Source organism: Gopherus flavomarginatus, chromosome 9, assembly GCF_025201925.1.
Source record: "Gopherus flavomarginatus isolate rGopFla2 chromosome 9, rGopFla2.mat.asm, whole genome shotgun sequence".
NCBI classification, from domain to species: Eukaryota; Metazoa; Chordata; order Testudines; family Testudinidae; genus Gopherus; species Gopherus flavomarginatus.
This window is the reverse complement of record NC_066625.1, coordinates 55,040,460-55,062,909: the sequence shown is the minus strand read 5'-3', so window position 1 is coordinate 55,062,909 and position 22,450 is coordinate 55,040,460. Positions and strand designations below refer to the sequence as shown.

The following is a 22,450-nucleotide window of genomic DNA, read 5'->3' as shown; positions in this document are numbered from 1 at the left end:
TCATCACCAACTTACAATCCCAGCCCATCAATCTGTATTTAGCTCACTTCTCACAGTGCAACTTGGCCATTTCACGGCTAAATTGGCACCAGCCAACCAGGGGAAGTTGGCTTCCAGCCCCAAGCCCTGCTATCCCTTGGCAATTGAACTGTCATCTTCTGGGTACTGGGGATGGATCAATGTCATGTATGTTGCCGCGACACCTGCTATCACACTCTAGGGGGCTAGGAGCTTCCAGCCCTAGGCATGGTAAAGAAATGGCTTTAGTTGCGCTAATGATTTCCTGCTGGAAATGGATGAAGCTCAAGCAGCCCTGATGATTCTATTAGATCCCTCAGCTGCCTTCATACCACTGATGATGGGGATTGGGCTGGGGCAAAGAGTCACTCCAGCGTAGCTCTGAGTGATCCAAGAGGGCACTCCCCACACGTACTCAAAGGCAGGATACCACAGGGCTCTACTGTGTCTCCCATTTCAGTGTCTATCAAGGCCTTAAGCAGCATTATTGAGGAGGGCTGGGCTGGGCTGGGCTGGGGTGCCATTGGAATGCTGATGGCACACCCAGCTCATGAATGAAATTGACACATGAAAGAGAGCTGACCGGCTGCCTCTCAGACTGGGTAAGGCTGATGTGAGGCTGTGGGCTGGGAGAAGAAACTGGAGGGCACAGCAGAAGGAGAGCTTGCCCAGGGTTACATACAGTCACAATTTGGGGGCATGTCCAAACCCCGGGATATCCAGCCAGTGGTAGCGGCCCGGCCTGCTGTCCTTCAGCTGTGCATGGCGGGAAGCATGCACTTTTCCTCTGAGCTGGTGCCTCTTGGTGCCAGCGCCTTTGTCACCTTCAGCCTAGCCCTCTGCAAGGCACCCCAGGTGGGGTGAAAACGCCAGCCAGGGCAGACAATGGCTGCCTACTTCCTGAGTGGCGCTTGTTGCTCTGAGCACACTGCACCATAGCGCAGCAATTTGCTTCTGATGTGTGGAATTCAGTCCTGGCTTGGGGCTCTGGCTACCCGAGGGACCACGCTCAACAGAGACGCTCAGCGTCCCAGCACCCTGGCTTGGAAGGGTACGGCATTTTCTGTAAGATGCCCTCGACTCTAGAACTCTCTCAGCCAGAGCTCAGCTCTGTTAACATTCAGGTCATCTGGTCCCATCCAGTCTCCCAGGCCTGGTCTACACTTAAAACTATTGATGAAAAAATTCTCAGAGAGTTGGATTAGCTGCATCATCAGAAAACCTCTTCCATAGCTTTAAGAAGTATCTCCGCTACCTACGACACTACAGCAGTGCCACAGGTATGCCACTCTCACAGTTGCTGTGTAAACATACCCCAGGCTTTCCCCTGAGGGATGCGCCAAGGGCCTTCGCTGTAGCGGGTTGCTGTTGATGACGGAGCTTGCCACAGTTATATGGGTTCAGGGTGCGAGGAAGCGGGCTATGCTGTAGGCTGGCTTGGCAGGCAGAGTGCATTTTCTAAGAGATATTTAGCCCTTTGCTCTGGTTTTAATGTCCACACAGGTGCCTAGCACATAGAGATGCATTTCGAATAGAGTCAAATCAGTTCATAAAATTCAGCCCCCAAGGTGTGTTTTGTTTATCATTATGTACCTAGAAGGCCAAACTGAGATCCTCATTGTGCTAGGAGCTGTGCATAGTATACAGGCTGTATGCATAGTGAGGCCTTGCTCCAAAGAGCTTACTCGGCAAGAGGTGATGGGGAAACTGAGATACAGCATGGGCACATGTAAGTCAGTGGCTGAACTGAGACTAGAACCCAGATCTTGTGAGTCCCACTGCATTGTCCCTAACGACTGGACCATGCAAAATTTACTCACTGACTGCCAAATGGAGATGTAAAAACTGCAACTCCAGATCAACCTTGCCCTTCATTTCTGCTTTAATCTACTAGCCCATAAACACAGCAGTTGCAGCTGCTTACCACCAGTTCATCCTGGTAACATCAGCTCCAGCTCCTTGGGAGGGGATGGCTGCAGCTTGCTCAGTCTTGCTTGGTCAGAGAACCAGGTTGCACACTCTTTGCCTCCACGGCAGACGTGGTATTGTCCTTTGAAGTCCCTATTGGCTTCTCTCCAGCCCTCCCAAACCATTCGTCACCCACACTAATCACAAGGCTCTTGTTCTGTAGTGCAGTGATATTGGAATCATTTAAATGAGCACCTTGAGGCAGGGGCAATGGAGGATGCTTAAGCCCAAGTGAGTGTCCCCTGGTAGTGGGGGGCTGTACACAAGACCCAGCACTAGAGGTGAACCAGAAGGAAATAGTGGGGGAGGGGGGAAAGGAAGATGCATAGGTCTTGAGCCTTACATCTAGATGGGAGGCAGAGGCAGTGTTGGGCTTTCTCTAACCTCACTGTGAGCTGGCAGCATTCACATGCCGAAGGAAATATCGGCCCTGCTGAAGCATGCAAGGGAGTTAGATACCCTTCCTGCGGCTCTGAGCAATCAGCACAACCTCAGCCCCATTGATAACTAGAAGAGGGTGCTGATGGCATCTCCATGCTCTTCTTAAACCCCTCAATGCAGCCTTTTCGAGATGCACTGACAGAGGGAGGGGATGCAGGAAGTGAGTCGAAGCTTCAGGAAAAACATGGTGAGATGCTGCCATCTCCTGGAGGACAGCTCAGATCTCGTCAGTAAAACTCTATAAAGACTCGATCCTCCATGGAGTCACAGTCTCGGTGCTCTGGAACTGCTCTGAATGAAGCTCAGCTAGGACTCTGGTGCAGGATGTCTCTCCTCAGGACACACTTTCACCAGGGCAAGAAGCCTGCTCGGCTTTTGCACTTCCTGGGTCCGACCTTGGAGCACTGAGCCCCCTGTTCACACTGTGGGCTCCCCGTGAGTCCACCTAGATGGAACACTTGGAGAAGCCTTATATGCCCCCAACGGGCCATGTACCCCAACTTCACAGTCAGAAGTGATTCTCAGCCAGCGCTGTAAAACAGAAGGGTTATTAGTCGTTGGGTATACAGCGTAGAACAGCTCTTGTTAGCACAGAAATCAGGAATGTTCAGTAAAATCCATCTTGAGGAGAGGGAAATAATCCAGAGCCCAAGGCCCTGGTCCTCCCCTCTGAGTCCCAAACCAGCAGCCCAACCTCAGACCTGCCCATTGCCCCCCTCCATACTTCGTCTCTCTCCTGGGCAAACAGGTCACCTGGTCTGCACCAATACCTCCGGCTGTATCCATTTCACTGCAGCCTGAGCAGACATTCCCCCCAATGCAAATCACTGCTACTCTCATTTGGTAGCATTTTATCTCCCCTTTTCCCTGTTGCAAATGACTGGGCAAAGTGCAGGGCAAACGGGGAGTCAGGCCCAAGGAGCTGGGGCCAGATGCTGAGTGCCAGTAGCTCTTGCAGTGGGTGCTCAGCACTTGGCAGGAGGCGCTGAGCCTAGAGTGACCAGATAGCAAGTGTGAAAAATCGGGACAGGGGGTGGGGGTAATAGGAGCCTATATAGGAAAAAGCCCCAAATATTGGGATTTTCCCTATAAAATCAGGACATCTGGTCACCCTAGCTCAGCCCTGCTCAGGATCAGGCCTTCTATCTGTTGTTTTAGGCCCTGGGTGCGGGAACCATGTTAGCACCTTGCCATTGAGAGCTTTCGTCCAACATATTTCCCTAGAGTGCTGCTAGCACAGCTTCCTTGGTCAGAAGTCAATCATCAGGCCGTCCTCTGCCAGTGTAATGGGCATACAGCTCCAAAGCTGACCCTGATCTCAACATGCACACTGTATGTGCAACCCCGCTAACACACAGCAATTGCTGTACCTTGGTTAGCAGCTGGTCCACATATGAGGATACCAGCCCACTACTACTGTCAGGTGAGGGAGTTGCTCCTTTAGCTCAAGTTGTAGAGGGTCATGTTTTCAGTGCTGGCAGTCTGAGGTTCAAAGCCAAGCCGGTGGGGTCATTATAGGTACATACATGCACTGTATACACACCTGCTTACGTATACATCTCAACTCAGACATGGCAGCCCTTTCTGAGCCCCTGGCACCTAATCCCCACCTATTTTCCTTCTACCCAGCTGCAGTGCATTCTCTCCTCAACAAGCTGACCTCCCAGTCTGTCCTACTCATCAGCTCATGTTGCCCTCAATTCCCAGCTGCAGAGCACAGGTCTCAATGGGAGTTTCAGTGACTTCAATGGACTATTGCTCAGGCCCATGGTAGGAAATGAGAATGTTAGCACTAGGTCAGATAGGCTGGTCTTTGTACTGGGTAAGTGATGTCAACTGACTCACCCAGGATGCAGGGCTGGTGTCCTCTCAAGGAGGCTCTCAAATGCCCCCTCCCCACGAATGTATCCATTGATGCCCTATGTTAACTTAGCACTGTCCACTGGTCCCCACTACAAAACCAACCCCTGCACTACCTAGCCTGTGCTACCTGTGGATTGCAGGCACAAGAAGACGTCCTGCACCCGCCTGGCCCTTACTTTAGTCAGGCAATGAGCAGGATGTGCTGTTTGATTCTGACATGTCACCTGCTGTAGCTGTTCCTTAATTATACACTTGGCCACCTTGCTTGTTAATTACCACTCCCAACCTCACCAAAAATAGGTCATTGAGCAAGGGCCCCAACAGACTGCATGCAAACAAAGATCCAGGACAGGGGTTTCGGTGTGGCTAGTGGATCCCATGGTGGCCTGGCATACTGCTGCAGATTGGAGGCCTCTCATTATGCCCAGAATAAACACCACAGGCCTGGAAGCTGGCAGTACAAGCTCCCCTCAGAGTGCCCCTCCCTTCCCCACCAGATGGCCTCCTCCCTGATGTGGAGGAACTCCCCTTCAGATGGGCCCTGTGACCTGCCCGTTCGGTCCCTGGCCTCTCTGTAAGCGTTAGCGACATCAGAAGACCAGAAAGAGGCTCCTGCAGAAGGGTCCAGGACATGACTGACTCAGGGAGCATTCTGTGCTGTGCAGCATCGCTGCTTGGGGGTGCCAAGAGGACGGTCTCCAGCCAGAAATGGCCAGCAGAGGATTCTCCTGGGGGGGGACCCCCAGCAGGCATAAAGCCAGGGAAGCTGGCAGAGTGGCTTCTGCAACAGCCGCCCCTCCAGCCCAGCATAGGTGACATGCCAGGGAGGGAGACAGGTTGGGAGCAGGCTGACTGTGTAGCGGGGCAGAGCTCTGATATGCTAATTCTCCACTGGCATAAGGTACCTCAGGCCGGGGCATAAGTCAAAGTGGCCCCCAGAGCTGCTGAATCAGGGAACTGTAACTGTCTCCTTTACAGGGCCACTCTGAGCAAAGCTAGAATGCAGGATAGAACGGAGCCCGTGATGTGCAAAAGACCATCTCCTGTGTGCCACCTAACCACCTAGACAGCATGTGCGTGCCCTGCCCACGGGGGATCCTTTGGTTACACAGCAGCTTTCTGCTCCTAGACTGTTGGGAACCAGCTCCTTTAAAAATACATCGATCAATATTTATCTGGCTTTAATGATGGGTTTCCTTATTTGACCAATGCTGCACCTGGGAGGAGCTGGAAACCCCGATAATATTGGAACATCACAGCTCAACTCCTCACCCGATATGCACTAAAACCAAGCTAAAACTTAACAGGCTTTATTGATTTATTTTAATAATAAAATGAAGGAGTGAACCATTCAGTGACATGCGGGGGCAGGGCGAGGGCCCAGAGATGGGGGTAGCAGTGGGCAAGTGCAGTCATATCACACTGTGAACCTCACAGACAGAAGTCAGAAAGTCTCAAGCCAAGAGTCAGATCCATAGCCCACCGAAATAAACAGCAGTCTTTCTATTGACTTTGCAGGGCTTTGAATCAGGCCTCAAGTGCGCTGTAACTGCTAGGGCTAACATGCAGTGATATGCTGGTGTCACATGGTCATGGCCCAGCTTGGGGGCCTCAGGGTAAGAACAGCCCCACAGCCCAGAGTAGTGGCCTGGCTCACTCCATAACATCAATAACCAAGGGGGTGAGGTACTCAGAGTGACGGATCCCCAGGTTGAAATCCGGGGCCCTCGGCTTGATGATGGTGACACGGCTGGTCTTGTAGTCCGCTGGCCCTGGAGTAGAGTCCCTTATGAATTTGTACTTTCTCCACATGCTGTAGGCAGGTTGCCGATTCAAGTAGACATTAGGTTCGGGCACAACAAAAGATGCTGGGCCAGGGACTCTCGCCAGCATCTCTGCGTTCCTCTGCATATCCATTTTGGAGGCCATGCTGTAGCAGGGGGCAGATGGTTTGATGGGAAGTCTGGGTCCCAGCGTCCCTGGGAGGGTATAGGCATTGGGAGCTGGATTGGGATCATTCTCACGGTAGCGAGTACGGTCGGCCAAGGAATAAGCCGGTGCATAAGGTTCCTCCTGCGGATGCACCTTCTCTGTGTGGTATTCATTCGGGGCAGGTGTGCTCATCAAACCTGGGATCCAAGAGGCACTTTGGGATCAATGTTACTACGGTAGAGTTGGGTTCTACCTACTTCCGAAGCTGGCTGCACCCTGAGGCGTAAGCTGGTGCCCATTGTGGGGTCATGCAACAGGCCTTTGGCCACTACAGACTTCACTTCAAATGTGGCTTGCATTTCAAAAGAGTTTCTGTCTTACTAGAGTGTCTCTGGTCTGGGGAAATGGTGAGGACAAAAGTGAGGTGATTGGCAGACCTGTACACAGGGGCCCAGCAGTCAGGGTGCATTCGTAGAGCTGTGGGGTGGAATGCTAACAGGGAGGGCATTGTGCAGTACCAGGTTAACCAGGGTGCCAATGGCTCCATGGTGCTGGGCCCACACTCAGAAGGGCCCCTAACACCTACTTCCTCCTCTACCACAGCACTGCAAGAGGCCCTGAAGGAGGGCAAGGAGCAGCACCCTGGTTACCATGACGCCCAGCCTCCAGCCCCAGAGAACACCTACCCCCTGCCCCCCACAGGCCCAGCCAGCCCCTGGGGCGGGCAGACTGCCAGACAACCCGGGATATACTGTACACTGCACCAGGGCCCTGCCACATTGTATCACCCGCACCGTGCCCAGAGATGGGCAACGAGGCTCCAACTCTCATGCTCTGCCTACAGGGATCCAGCCTGGGAGCCAAGAGCCATGGGGACTTTGGGAGCAGTAGTTCCTTGGCCCCACCAGGAAAAGTTAAAATAATAAGTAAGAGAAGAAAGGCTTTACTAGAGGACCTGGGCAGCTTTAGGTACAGTACCAGGCACACAAGAGGATGTGATTCCATTTCCACTTCTGAGACATGGAAGCAGAAATTGGCTTTTCCTTTCCAGATTTATCTAATAGTCAGAAAGGGAATCTAGAACCTCCTTTCCAGATTTGAACACCCTCAAAGTTCAAGAGCAATTGGGCTGCTCTCTGTTACTTAATTTCTCCCAAATCAAATACTGATCCATTGTAATTTACTGTAGAAAAAGTAGGATAAAATTGAGCAACAAATGCTGGCTCTTCCCAATCCTAACTAGGACCAGAATTGCTATATTCAACCACCATTACTGGGGTTTTTTTTAGTTTTGTTTGTTTAAAAAGATGACAGTAATATTGCATTGGCAAGTTCCCCACAGAAAAGAAGAGTGGAACAAAAGAACAGCAAAGGCACCTCAACTTTTCCTTATTATGTGGGACAGTCTTACAATATGGATCCGAATATCCTCCAATCACACAAACTGAAAATCATTCCACTTTATTGCAGTTCTGTAACTATGCAGAAACCATTCTGCGTACATCCAAAATTTCTACTGAATTCAGAAGCACCTTGCTTTTGTAATCATACCATCTGGTATTTTCAAACCTTGTAAGCTAAGCAGGTTTACATTTAGTAATTGGGCGGGAGGCCTCTCAGAAAAAGTTAAGTGCTGCAGAACGTGTTGATTATGCATTAGGTAATGTGAGTCCCTCCTGTTTACAATAGTAAACCAGCGTAGCATAGTTTTAGAATGCACTGTACTCCTAGAGTCTAGGATTAGCTCCTTTGCTTCTATACACAGCCCATTAAAGACAATGAAAAGACTCCCACCGATTTCAACAGGCTTTGGGGGGAAACATGGGGTAACTCCACTGTCTTCATAGGGTACCCGTCCCACAGCAGAGTGGGGTTGTGTGAGCTTGTTGCAGAGCTGCTGCTCAGGGATGTGGAATTTCCCAGCACCACAGCCTCAGAAATCATCCAGGCTGCACCTTCTTCACTACTATGTGTTAACTGTTGGGTGCATAGGAATTGGGGGCCCTGCTGCAGGTGATGGGCATCTCGGCTACTTAAAGCCTTGGCCTGGAGTAGGGAAGCACCTAACTGCAGAGTCCACTGCTGCCTAAGGCCGGCGCTGAGGATTAAGAATCCCTACTGCCGCCATTGCAAAGTTCAAGCACGCTCACTCTTGGAATTGCCACCCCTCCCACAGCTAGTAGGTGCACCTGTCTAAGGCTGGCCTCTGGTAATTGGCCCCATGGCTGTAGCCAGAGAAGCTACAGGTAGCTCTGTGACTATTGGGGGCCATTAGGCTAGGAGCAGATAAAGAAACTGGAGTTAACCGCAAGTAACAGAGGTCACCAGTAGGACAGGAATGTCAAGGGGAGCAGGGAAAGCGGAAGCAGGTCAGGTGTGCAAGGGGAAAATAGGACCAGCTGTCTGGGGAGCACATCCAAGGTAGAAGGGAAACAAGCATGGAGAGAGGTGTTGATGACCAAGTAGTGGAATAGCACGTAGATGGGAGCAAAGGGAAAAAGAAGGCTGGTAACTGCAGGTTCCCAGAAGCTAAGTGCCCACTGAGCCAGGGTTGGAGAAATTATGTTTGCAAGTGGCTTGCTCAAATGGCAGGATGGGTGCTGGGGGAGGAATTTGTCAGAATTGATCAGATATCTGCTGACTGTGGAACTTCATTGAGCTGAGGCCAGGATCACATACAGTGGCTTGTGAAATAGGGTAGTACTGTGGAGACACAACTATAGAAGGTCTGAATGAGGAAGGAGATAAATCTGTGGGGAGTTTCCCTGATCACTATGAAAGTTCTGTTCACTGTGGACAATGGTAAACCCACATGCTTGTACAACTCAATGAGAAAAACTGGGGGCTGAGGAAGCTGGATATGGCAATACATATAGTTAAGCAGAGGTGTGTGATCAAAATGAAAAATGTCTCAGATTCAGTACTGGGTATACTATCGCACCAATGGTGCTGCCACACCAGGCCCACACTCAGAAGGGATCCATAATGACTACATGGGGGCCCACAAATACATCTGGCACCAGGCCCACAAAAGGTTAAGCCAGCCCTGGCATTGTGCATCAGCCCTAAGAATCAGTCCAGACCCTCATCTGGTATAAATCGGTGCAGCTCCATTTCATTCAATGGCATTATACCCATTTACACTGAGGATCTAGCCCAAAGTCTTTAAGATCACTTGCCTTCACGATGCCTGGCACTGGGCAAAACTCACATATTCCAATGTTTGAATGACATTTTCAACCATTAAATCACAGTTAGTTGCCACAGGGCTTTGTCAGATGTTGTGCTACCTGCAACAGCTTCTAGTACAGTCTAGTCTCTCTTTTGTCCTGCCTTTCCCCTAGTAGCCCCATCTGCTCTCCCCATTGCTGCACCAGCACTCTGCCTTCTTATTGGATTCATGCCCTCTAGATCCCCTTATATGAGGCTGTAACAGTGAGAGACTCACCCCTGTGGCGCCTCCTGCTGGCATCCTGGGAATTAGCTCTTTTTCCTGCCTTGGAGCACCCTCTGCAGGCCAATGTCTTGCTGCTGCTTGGCCCCCCCATGTCCCTCCTGGACCCTGCTGCCCCTTTCCACTGGGGCTCTGCCCCCTGGCAGTAACCCCACAGTCTCTGGGTCTCCCCCTTCCAGGGGAACCCCCACCCCCTATCCCCACCTCACCTCAATCTTTGGCTACTGCCCAGTCTCCATCTAGTCCCTATTCACTGGGGCAGACTGCAGTATAAGCCACTCATCACAGGCATAGGCGGTTGGACCTGCTGCCTCTGCCTACTTGTGGGCTGCCCCCTGCAACCCCAGTACCCAGTTAGCCTTCTACTAGGCCTGCAGCCTGGGGGGTTTCCAGGCCAGAGCACCTCAGCACTTCTTGCCTTCCCCCAGCCCTGCTCCACCTTAGGTACCCAGGTACATTCCCCAGCAGCCAGGCCCTTCTCCCTCTAAAGGCAGAGGGAGAATATCTATCTGCTCCTAGCCCACTGCCCTCTTATAAAGGCCAGCTGGGCCCTGACTGGGGTGTGGCTACAGCTGAGGCTGCTTCCCCAACCAGCCTGGGCTGCTTGCCTCCAGCCACAGCCCTCTCCCAGGGCTGATTTCAAGCCCTTTAGGGCAGGAGTGGGTGACCACCCCCCTACAGAGGCAAATTGTGCATTAGCTGTCTCCTGCCATCTGATATTATAAACACCTGGGGACTCCAAGAAACTCTCATGCTGCCTTCAGGGTTTACATATGATTCCCTTTAGAACACATTTTCAATGGGACTCACATGTCCAAAAGCAACTTTTGAAGCCCAGAAGACAATGCACTCCTGTACTACCCCAACCCCATGCACAAGAGTTTAGATGCACTAAGAAATCTAATCCCACCCTTTGTGTTCCCTGGAACCCATAAAGGATTCTGCCCAGCTCCCACTGAAGTCAATGAGAGCTCCATCCATGATACAAGTCAAATATCTCCTCATATGCTGGCTAACCAAGAAGATACTAGCACACCCCTTAGTCAATGGAGAGTCACGACCAAACAAGTCCCCTGACTATATAGCGCAGGGGCCCACCCAAAGGTGTGCTGATCCCTGGGGGCAACCCACTGTTCTGGCTCTAGTGGAAGGGAAAGGGGCCTGCGCCAAGGAGAAGAAGAGACACCACATGGGACAACCCCATTTCCAGCTCACAAAGAGTAGCTGTTCCAAAGACATGGATCTGGGACATCAGACCAAGAGGATCCAGGCATTGCCTTAGGGTTCAAGGTAATTGCAGCCTTCCTGGGTGCAGAGGCTGCTCCGACCTTAGAGGAGTCACTGGGGCATTAACCAGACAGCCAGGGCTGTCCCATTGTAAACGTTATTGATCCTTCCCTGAGAAACCATCTCAGTGTGTTGGATTTCCCACAGACAGAGAGCATCGCCAGCAGGCAATGCCGAACCCTCCGACATTGCTCAGCACCCCGCTGCTCCGGGGGGCAAACAGCTGCACAGTGTTTTTCACACACGCACAAGTGGTTTTCAGGCACAGGCTGGACTTTCTGCCTTCAGTACATGTCCCCTCCCTCAGGGCCGAGGGCCATTCTTGGAGGGGGTAGCCAGGTGCCCAGCATCATGCCCTGATGCCACGGCATTCAGGAGATGGGTTGGTAAATGGCACATTCACAGCCCTACTCTCTGAGCACTAACTCTGGGGGCTCCGAGGGACACACAGCAGCCCTGCTCTCCACTCCTTTTGGAGGCCTGGGCAACTCTCTTCGCTGTGGTTTTCTCATGCCCATTCCAGTGCCCCAGGGCCCTACAGCATTACAGTGAAACGAGGCTCAGGAGACCGGCAGGCAGGTAAGAGCCAGAGCAGGCAGGGGCATTGCACAGGCCAGAGAGAGCGGGTGGCATGTTACTCTCTATTGCCAGGGAATCTAGTAAGAGACCTCCCTCTCCTGCCTCTCTCCCTCTGGGGTAAACGTCGCCATACAGCAGGCTCGAGGGGGTTGGGGCAGTGACACATCAGCCCAGACAGGCATGAGGCCAGGGGGGAGATGCCCGGTGGGCCGTGGGAATGAGGTGACAGCCAGGGACATGCGAGTTTGCTGGCAAATCCCTGTTTATTATGCAGCAGAAGCCTGGCTCTCATTCCATCTTCATCGTAACGCACAGGCCCCGGAGAGGCTTGGGCCAGATGACCAATCAAACAGGATCCTGCCAAATGACCCCAAACACAAGCAGATTCAGGGAGAGGCCAGCAGGGCTCTTGGCACCTCCACTCACATGGAAGGAGGGTCAGAGAAAACAGACCAGGCCCTGGTCTCACTGACACCAATGGGAGCCTTGCCATTGACTGCAATGGGGGCAGGATTTGGTCAGTATAATCCTCACCTGGTTCCATTGCAGCCTGAGCCTTAGAGAAGCCTCCTGCCTCTGCCCATGGTGCTTGACAAGGGACAGCTGGGACCAGAGCCGTGAGTGACTCTCCAAGCGCCTGCCTGCAGAGCCAAAGTGGCAGTCAGGAACCCGAATGCTCATCACCCTCATTCACCTCTGCCTTCTCCTTGGGCCCCTCTAATGGCCACATGGGCAGATTCTCAAGGCAAATCCTTATTAAAGCGCCTCAGATTTACCTTCCTACCTCTCATCTAAGAAGGCCCAAAACAATATACCCTCCTTTGACCACACAAATAACCCCAGCTCTGTCCCCATGACTCTCCATTGTCTCCTCTCCTTTCACAGGTCTGTCTGCACCACGACGATTTAATCCATATCTGTAGCGTAGGTCTCCATTTTGTTTTGTGAGCACCATTTTGGTTGTGAGACTGTCCAGCACCTTCCCTGTTGTCTCTTTGCCTCCATCTTGGACTAGGATTCCAAGAAGTGTTGACAATGAAGCGCAATCAAGGGTCATTAACCTGGAGGGCCTCCTGCTGAAATGCAAGCACCTTGGACAATGAGCTAGTTACCGCCCAGAGAAACCCATCCTTCCAGGTGAAATGGTAACCAAGCAATGGGTCACCTGACAAGGGACTTGAAGTGACTGAGGATGGTCACCTGACACAGGGGACTGCAGCTTTATAAAAGGAAGTTCTCTCACCAGTCATCTTCAGAGGAGAGGAGAGAGACCCCCGAAGCTAAAGGCTGAGCAGGAGGAGAGGGATGCAGGAAGCACTTGGGACCCCCTAAAAGGGTGGCCCAAAACCCACAGGTCTCTCAGAATGGTGAGGACACTGGAAAGAGGGATTTGCCTGCAGGTATTTGTTAGTTTTATACAGATTTTTATATCTCCTGTGCTTTTTCTATGAGTAAAGTGTGTGTGTGTGTTTATAAACTCCTCTGCAGTGCCTGAGTGGTATCTGCTTACACTGTCACGCCATCCCTGAAGGACGAGACAATTGGCCAGCATGTGCACAGCTTCAGTGGTACTCTGGGAGCATGCAGCTGCTACTGGAGAGCTGACACTATTTTCAATACTTAGGCAATTGGATGGTGGGGTCAGACTTGGGGTCTGCATCTGGGGTGTTTGCCTGGAGGCCCACAAACATGCCTAAACTCTACTCATCCCCAACAAACCAAGAGCTGTGAGCCCCAGGGGAGGTCCAGTACAGCAAACTGGTGAGTGTCCGGCAGGGTGAAATCATCAGGGTTGCAACATTCCCTCATTACCATTATCTGGGAGCTCCCAGACACAGTACTTCCCACAGGCCATGACCAGACTGTGCTCACCGCCTCTGTTTCTCTCTCCCTCTGAATGGGCTGCCCCTCTGAGACGTCTGCAGTGAGTGAGTCAAGTGGCTCCAGGCTGCTGAGCTCTCGAAGAGCGCTGTCTGTCCCATTCTCCCACACAACGATGCGCTGGGAACAGAAGGGCTCCCGGGCCCCGACCTGCACAAGCCATCAGCTGCTGTTTATTTCCTCACTCCCTCACTGGGATGATGAACTCTTCAGTGAAGAAGCTAAAGCAGCAGCCCACGTAGTTCAAGCCTCTGGGCCCTAGTAGCTGCACAGAAATACAGGCAACAGCAATGCTGGCCATAGTGACTTTTCTGCTCAGCATCCTCCCCAGCTGCCAGTTGGTTAAATAAGGACCAGAGCAACTACTGCTGCTTGGGTCCAGCTGGGACGTGCCACTAAGTGTTCTCATTACGGGTATCAGCATCTCCCCGGGGCTCTAGTGCTGGCCCCTTGGTCTGTTCTCCATGGGGACCTCCTGTCTTCATCTTCGCTCTAAAAAGCTCTTCTACGCAGAGCCCACCACCTCTGTTCATTTCCCCAGGGGACCGATTTCATCTTTCTCCCTGAATGCCCAGCTCACTTCAGCAGCAGGATCTTCACACCTCATTGCCTCTTCCAGCAAGAGCCATGTTTTCTCCTGAGGAATAGTTCCCCTATCCTGGTGACCCCTCCGGCTTGCAGCTCGGCTGCCCTGCTTGCTACTGACCTCCTTAGATCAAGCAGAGCTAAGGAGGGAGAGGGGGTTTCTAAACAAGGCCCATATTAGGCACTGAGGGCTGGAAGCTGTGCTGGTGTGACTGTCATAGGTGCTGAGTGAACGGCTGAGACACATTTGTGCACCCTGCCTTAAACAGGCATCCCAGCCCTTTGGCACTGACCTTTAAGAGGCTCACTGAGTAAGCGCCACAGGCCAGATGAGTCAGTGTGGTTGGCAAGTCAGATCATTAACCCCCAAAAGGGTTTGCTGGGACAGACACAGTGGGTCATGTAATGGATAACACAACAGAGGTGGGAGAACATCAGCAAGTGCAATGGTGGCACATCCTTCATCTCCTTTAGCAGCATAGACAGAACCTTCAGCACTGGCATCCTTTCCTCCTGGACAGTTGGGAAGGGGAAGAGGATGTACCATCTGATGCCAGACTGAACTGGAAGGAGGACTACAAGCCCAGCAGCGGGCTAAGAGCAATAGGAGCAGCTACATCCTAGCAGACGCCTCCTGAGTAAGCTATCAGATCCTTACTAGGTCCAGAAGGTCCTCAGCTCCTGCACTGCTTGGTTTGCATGTTGTTGTTAGCCGTGTATACAGTATTGCAAGCCTAGAAGGACCTTAGGGAAATGGGGCAAACAAATTACGGTCCTGCGCCATATAGTTTCTAGTCTAAAGACACAGATTGGTGGGGTACAGCTGGGATGGTGTGGAGACAGGTTTCAGTTTAAGGACCAGAAGGGGTCTGTTCAGGGACCAAATCCAGCAAGGAAACAAGGGGATAGGACAGAAGGTCTGTCCAGAAGGGAAAAGGAGGAGGGCCAGCAGGGTACAATGATGGAGCTGAGAATGCAGGTGGATGGAGCCAAGGAAGAAGCTGAACCTGAGCAATACCCTCCCCAATATTTCTGTATCAATGCCCACCAGCTGCCACATCCCAACCCATACATGACAGATGGGTGTCTGGAACGCCACTTAGGGCATATCTGCCTGCACGGCAAAGGCATATTTGTGTCTGGAGATGCCATCATGCACTGTCAGCACAGGAGTAGACAAAGCTTTTTGGACGAGATGTCAAGATGTGAGATAATCTGGCTTCCTCTTTGCAGGGTTACGCCCAGGGAAGTAGCTGTGCCCTTGTGGACTGTGTGGTTTCTGTGGGGAGCTGGAAATTATATCATCTGGAACAGCAGGCTGTATTCTGACAGAAAATTTGACTTGGACTCATACTCACAGGCATCCCTCAATTACCCAATCATGAGTTGTGGTGTTCTATTTTTTCCTGTGCCCTCTGGGTCCCTGGGTTGAAAGCCTCTTGGCTGAAACTCCTGGAGTATCTTCCCTCAGATTTGGTCTTTGGCCCATATGGATTTGGGGAGGGAGGGGGCTCTGTCAGTCCTGGGACAGAGGTGGTCACAAACAGCATGCAATCTCTTCATCCAGGAAAATCAGCCCCACACCAATGCCCAGTTCCCAGGGGGTAATTGCCACAGGAACTGACTATAATCAGAGAGCAAATTCTCTTGTGGCTCACAGGGCTTCATCCCCAGAAGCTGCCTCCACACAGAACCTTGCCTTACCCCAAACTAACACCTCACAGCATGTCTTCACAAGACCAAATGTTTGTTCACATGCTAAACAACAAAGAACTTGGAAGACTATATGTAACAGAGCCACCTGCCAGCAGGGCCAGCTCCAGGCACCAGCATTCCAAGCAGGTGCTTGGGGCGGCAATCTGCAAGCGGCAGTAGTCTGTGTGTCAAATATACTGTAGTGCTGTAGGATATCACCACTAAACTTTTCAATGGCCTTGTAATTCATGGTTGCTTATCTTTAATTCAATAGCTAACCTCCAAAGTTCTCGATTACGAAACTAAAGCTACATAACCCTCTTAGATTTCTTGCCATTATTTTCACGTGGTTTGCACTGGCATTGCTGTGTGTTAATTCAGGCAGCCACATACTCAACCTCTCCAAATCCCCCAGCTTTAGGAAGATGAGGTGTTCTGGATTTACTGAACAACTCAAATTGGCCCCTGCCATTATCCCTTCCCATTCCTCTGCATAAACCAAACCCTACAAGGACTTACATATCTGCCCAGCTGCTTCTAATAGCTACACAGAGCCACAGTGTTTCCCATCACCTGTTCCCTGAGCTGAGACAGGGAAGGCAGCTGGATACAGCCAAAAAAATTCCAGATGTGTATGCTGTCAACAAGCCACATGTGTTTGCGGGTGTTGGGAGTAGAAGCACACACTCTAGCTCTCTGTCTCTAACATGAGTTGAAATAACATATGCTAAGATTGTAAGCTCCTTGAGGCAGGGACACCTGTGGGTTCTGTATATGTAGAGCACCTAACGTAAGAGTCCTGGTCTATGCTCCTCAGCACTATTATTATTGTTGATTGTATAATTAATAATAATGGCATTTTTGCCAGTTTACTTTATTTGATGGCAAGTTCCTGTGCTTAGGAAAGCCATAGGTTTAGATTGTTGCTAATTGTCCAATGAGATATGTCTGGTAAGCCTGGATAGTAGCTGGAGGGGCATATGCATCTATAGGAAGTTTCTCAATGTAATTTTTCTCTCCCATTGAATACATTTCTTGCCTCACCTCATGATTCCCAAAGAGGATGTGGAGTCTGATCCACAGCCCATTGAAGTCAATGGGAATCTTTCCACTGATCTGAAAGGGCTACGGATCAGCCCCTGATTCACCAAGAGGAGAGGGTAAAGGTCTTTCCCACTCATCTACCAAATGGTGGGTGTGATGTTAAACAGGCACAAGGCAGCTGGGACACTCTGCAGAGCATCTGTTTAATAAACATTAGGTGAACTGAGGGCTTGTAAGTTAGAAGCTGATAGCCCTGGTTAGAGCAGGGGGAAGCAATGCATTTAGAGCCTGGCCTCCAATAGCCCAGCTAGTAAGTGACTGTCCTTCCCAATAACATTGCTAACGCACCACAGTGCTAATATGATTCCGTTGCTCTTCCAGTCTTGTGTCTCCCACAGCTCTAGCAATGCACCTCTCTCTGAGCTGCTATTCCAGTACCATGGGCCATTCCTGAACAGCACTGAAGGTCTGTAGTGTGTTCCTGAACATATCGAAGCAGTGATAAACTCCGGTGGTATCATGCTAGAACAAACGCCCGCTAAGGATTAGGATGAGACCTTCAACCTCGTGTAAGTTGCAGTCAATGTCGTATTGAAACCCACATCTGCAGAGAAGACAAGCTAGTGCATTTACCCACTGCAACACCATGGTCCCTAGAAGGTCTAACTGCATTCTAGCTTCTTCATCCCCATGCATGGCGAGACTTCGCAAATGTCATAGGAATTCCAGCTAGGTCAGGAGATGCAGGCTCAGATCCTCGCTATGTAAACCAATGTAGCTCCATAATGGAGCTAGGCTAATACACACCAGCAGAGGGGCTGGCCCAGTGAGACTCAATGGGCCAGATTCCACAGTGCTGTAATGAGCTTGTCCTGGATATGAATTTGGCCTGCTTGGATCCAATATGTTAGTTATTTTTTGCTAAAGCACCCAGAGGGCTTGGGCTGTCGGATACCAAGAAATTATGAATGAGTAACTAACTACTCCTGGTGTGAGTGCGTGTGATACTAGTTCTGAATGCTCTCAGCATGTTCCATGCATGCTGCCTGTGACGTTGGACTCTATATGATTTTATGAAAATATGCTAATGTAACTGGAATATGTTTCATGCAAAAGGTCTCTTGTAAGGTATCATTACAAAGCTTGTAAACTACTGAGTGTGTTTATCCTATTTGTATAAATGTACCAGTCTTTTATCTGAAACTAGAAATATGAAATATAACTCTGAGGGCCTATTGTCATTATGCAAAGTGTGGGCCATTAATGGCGGTTTGGAATCTTGATGACTCCCATTAACCAGGACAATTGACTGCAGATGGGTGTGTTTTACCTGTAAGTCTTCCTGTATATGTGTGTGCTGGCAAGTGAGCAATGAAGTCTGACAGTGACAGGTGATCATGTCACCTGAACTGGAATCCATCTTTAACCTGGTGTCTTTCCATTGTGAAGGAGGGAGTGGGAACCCAGAGAGGGACAAAGGATTCCCGCCTTATGCAAAAGATATAAAAGTGGGTGGAACAGAATAAAGGGAGGAGAGGAGCCATCATGAGGAATCCCCTAGCTACCACCTGAGCTGGAACAAGGGCTGGACCAGGGGAAAGGATTGTGCCCACACTAGGAAGGCATCCAGTCTGTGAAAGAGACTTATTGAAACATCTCTCAGGGAGAGATTTTATCTGTACTCAGCTGTATTACTGTTTTACACTTAGATTTGCGTGTTTTATTTTATTTTGCTTGGTAATTCACTTTGTTCTGTCTGTTACTACTTGGAACCACTTAAATCCTACTTTCAGTATTTAATAAAATCACTTTTTACTTATTAATTAACTCAGAGTATGTATTAATACCAGGGGTGGGGGGTGGGGGAGAGCTGGCAAACAGCTGTGCATATCTCTCTACCAGTGTTATAGAGGGAGAACAATTTATGAGTTTACCCTCTAAGCTTTATACAGGGTAAAATGGATTTATTTGGGGTTAGACCCCAGTGGGAGTTGGGTATCTGAGTGTTAAAGACAAGAACACTTCTGTTAGCTGCTTTCAGTTAAGTCTGCAACCTGGGTCTGTGTTGGAGCAGACAGGTGTGTCTGGCTCAGCAAGACAGGGTGCTGGGGTTTCAAGCTGGCAGGGAAAACTGGCAGAAGTAGTCTTGGCACATCACTTGGCAGTTCCCAAGGAGGTTTCTGTGATTCAACCCATCACACTGCCTTCTAGGGTTTGTATGGTGGGAAGCACAGCAGCCGCAGCTTTTCAGAGCCAGAGAGCCCATGGCAGCAGGTGGGGAGCTTGCGTCCTCACCTGCTTTGAAAAAGAAACAGTCCCCCACCTTGTTAACAGCTGCTAGGTGGAGCAGCAGTTGGTTTTGGGCCTGATCCAAAGCCCATTGAACTGGGATCCTTTCCCAGTGCATGGGTGTGCCCCTGATTAAACTCACATGGGGCTAGGGGAGTGGGAGCTAGTCAGATAGGTGAGATAGCTGCTGCCATTGGCACCAGGACAGAGGCAGGCAGCATTTGTGACAGGAACTATGTTGCCAGAACTCAGGGTTACTGTAGGTATCTATGGGCACACTGTCCTGGGGACCTAGTCTCCAGATTCCTCCCCAAGACACTGGAACAACCAAAGAAGACAAGTCCCCCAGAGAAACCTTCTAGGCAGGGGCGGCTCCAGGCCCCAGCACGCCAAGCGCGTGCTTGGGGCAGCAAGCCGCGGGGGGCGCTCTGCCGGTGCCGCCAGGGCGGCAGGCAGGCTGCCCTCGGTGGCTTGCCTGCGGAGAGTCCGCTGGTCCCACGGCTTCGGCGGACCTCCCGCAGGCGTGCCACCAAATCCGCGGGACAGGGGACCTCCCTCAGGCAAGCCGCAGAAGGCAGTCTGCCTGCCGTGTTTGGGGCAGCAGAATTCCTAGAGCCACCCTTGCTTCTAGGTTTCCCACTTAGCCCACTGCATGCTGGGACAGCACTTTGTGGGCTTAGGGAGTGCTGGGCAGATACTCACACAGTGCAGACATGATCAGAAAAACTCAGGAGTTCTGTACCTCACTTAATTTTAAGGAGTTCCAAGTAACCTGTGATACTACACTCATCTATCTGTCCATCATACCCTAACCATCATGGAATGCACTGCAATAATAGACCAGCCATGTTTCTGCTACTCACTTAGACTCTTGTCTCGCTTCTGTATGCGGAAGGACGATGGCTTCCACCACCCAAAGCGGGAGAGGTGAGGGTCTATGAAGCAGGCACCAGGACTGACTGTGTCAGCCAAGACTACAAGAGAAAGGAGAAGAATCCAGTTCAGGAACTATCAGCTCACAAGCTACAGCTGAGAGATCTGACCCTCAGCTCACCATCTTGCACGAGTTTGACTTTTTTTGGTCCCTCTAGCTTCCCTGAGAGCCCTTAGAACTGGGATTCTAGATGGGCTAGGCATGATAGCCACATGTCTTCATGCTGAAGATTTTGTCCCTGATCAGGACAAAGTGCCAGAAATGGGCTGGATCTGTGTCCCTGGGCTGGTAGCACCACATGAACATTCCTGCACTCTGCTACCATTTGGGTGGGAGGCATCCAAGAAGCAATGCATTTGTCCCATAGGGTTTGTAGCATACGTCATTTAACCTGTAACCTTCTGTAGGTTAGGTGCTCAGTCCATGAACACTTGGGACTAAGACCGTCTACATGCTGGTGAGGTGCTGAGTCCATGGGCCTTTGAGGCTTAGTCAGGTTGTCTTTCCCTCCGACTACGGAGCTTCAATCTCATTTTGGACTTTTGTATTCTAGGGAACTGTGGGCCAGATGTTCAGCTGGTGTAAATCACTGATGTCAATGGAGCAACACCAGTTCACACCAGCCAAGGTTCTGGTTCCATGTCTGTAACTCACTTTTCTCCGTGTGTTTTATACGCATCGTGTAGGCTGGTTCTGCAAACATGGTGAAGTCGTGATTCCTGATGCCAGTGCAGGGCTGCTGGCCATATTTTCCGGCCCCTGGCCCTGGAATGCAAATGGAAATGTGAATGTACAATGTTAACATGAAGAGATGAACAAGTTAGCCCCCTTTTAACTTATATAACAGGTTCAACCAGAAGAGATTCACACCTTATGCTCCTTGTGAAGCTCCTTTCTCCTCCTACCGATGTATCATCTCAGTCCAAGACAAGGAAGTGATCTTGTGACTAAGTCCCCTAAGGTGTTTAGGCCCCCCTGCTCTAAACCTCATTCTTCAGAGCTTAATAGTGAGGATGACCATGCTCTAATGAGAAGGTCTTTAGTCTCCCACCGGCCTTGTATCCCATTCCCTGGCATGGGGATATAATTATGGGAGTTACCAGAAAGTTTACCCTGAAGGAGTTACCCTGACCAGAAGGTTTCTATCCTCCTGTTCTCCAGAACACTATGGCGTGGGTGTTACTGTCTCTACTATCACCTCCTTCCCCCTTGTCACTCCAGAGCACAGATGAGATAATCTCTGCCCTCTGCATCCTACAGCCCCAGTTGCGAATGTGACTGCAAAGGTGACTGTCCCATACAGTCGTAGCTTTCTAACCTTTCCATCCTGGAAAGCACCTCTTTGTAAAAGAAAGATTACCTGATGGACCCCCAAATCCCAACACTCCAAGCTCTGTTGCTTGGCTGTCAACTATGGACTACCAGGAAGGTCTCTGCAGAACTCTGGCAGTGATCCATGGACCATCATTTGAGACCCACTGACCTAACAAGAGGCCTCCAGCCCCTCTGTTTCCTACGCTCCCAGGCTGCAGATGACCTAAAGGAGTTACTCCCTGGTTCAAATGCAATTACTTCGGATTTTGCACAAGCCATAGTGATAAGCAGATGTAACAAATTCTCCCTCAGCCCGAAGAGCCATTGGCATCCCACTAAAGATAGGTATGACCTAGAGATGCTGGTTCCCTGTGAACTCTGGCTTTGACCTACAAGACCCAGTCCAGCTCCATACATATGAGCTTTTCCACTAGTCCCTTTCCCACCCCGCAGGTCTGTCTTTCTGTCTTTCTATCTACAGCAATCCATCTATAAAAAGGTTCACTTGCCTGCCTTAGGATAAGAATCCTATTATTAATTACTATTATCAGCAGCACCATCTATCGATCCATCTGTCATCTTGGGATACTGTACTGGGTAATTCCCACTTATTCTAGGTACTCTTGCATCTATCTCTCTGCCCAGCCTCAGGGTATTGGGGCAACTCTTTCACTCCAGCTGGAGAAAAGCAGGGACAGGCAGGGCTATTTCTTCCCTAACATGCTTTAGTTAGAATGTGTTTGCCCAGGTAAGAAGTTCACTCACCCTTGATTTTGGCACTGATTGGTGGGTACTGCTTGACGCCTCCTGGTGCTGTGGCTGAGGTTCTACAGGTGCTAGCGCCATAACTGCCAGCTCGGCTGGGACCTTTAGACTTTGACATCTCCCTTGGGGGGAGGCCTCGGGGAGTCTTTATAGCTTCCGTCACCTGCAGTTACCCTGGAAACACATGCCAAGAAAACACTAAATAAATAAAGCTCTGCAGCACCCAGGCTCTGCTTCTTGCTAGAGGGATCAGGGCACCAATGAACCGAAAGGGCGACATGGCAAAGTCAAAGCAGCCATTTGCAAAACATGCGTGGGGAAAAGACGAGCTCTGCGTTAAAGATCAGTTTGGACCAGTGACTTACGTTGCTGCCGCTTCAACTTGGCCAGTGATTAAAAAC

General features: G+C 50.6%; 1 protein-coding gene across 1 annotated transcript; it reads right to left on the bottom strand.

The window, feature by feature from the left end:
- Window positions 1–5,943: 5,943 nt before the first annotated feature.
- Window positions 5,944–22,167, bottom strand: ODF3L1 (outer dense fiber of sperm tails 3 like 1). The gene is made up of 4 exons (XM_050967102.1): window positions 22,050–22,167; window positions 20,625–20,735; window positions 19,900–20,010; window positions 5,944–6,419 (listed from the first exon to the last, which is right to left on the bottom strand). Exons 1-4 carry the CDS (start codon window positions 22,165–22,167, stop codon window positions 5,944–5,946), a joined length of 816 nt encoding a protein of 271 aa, XP_050823059.1.
- Window positions 22,168–22,450: the final 283 nt, after the last annotated feature.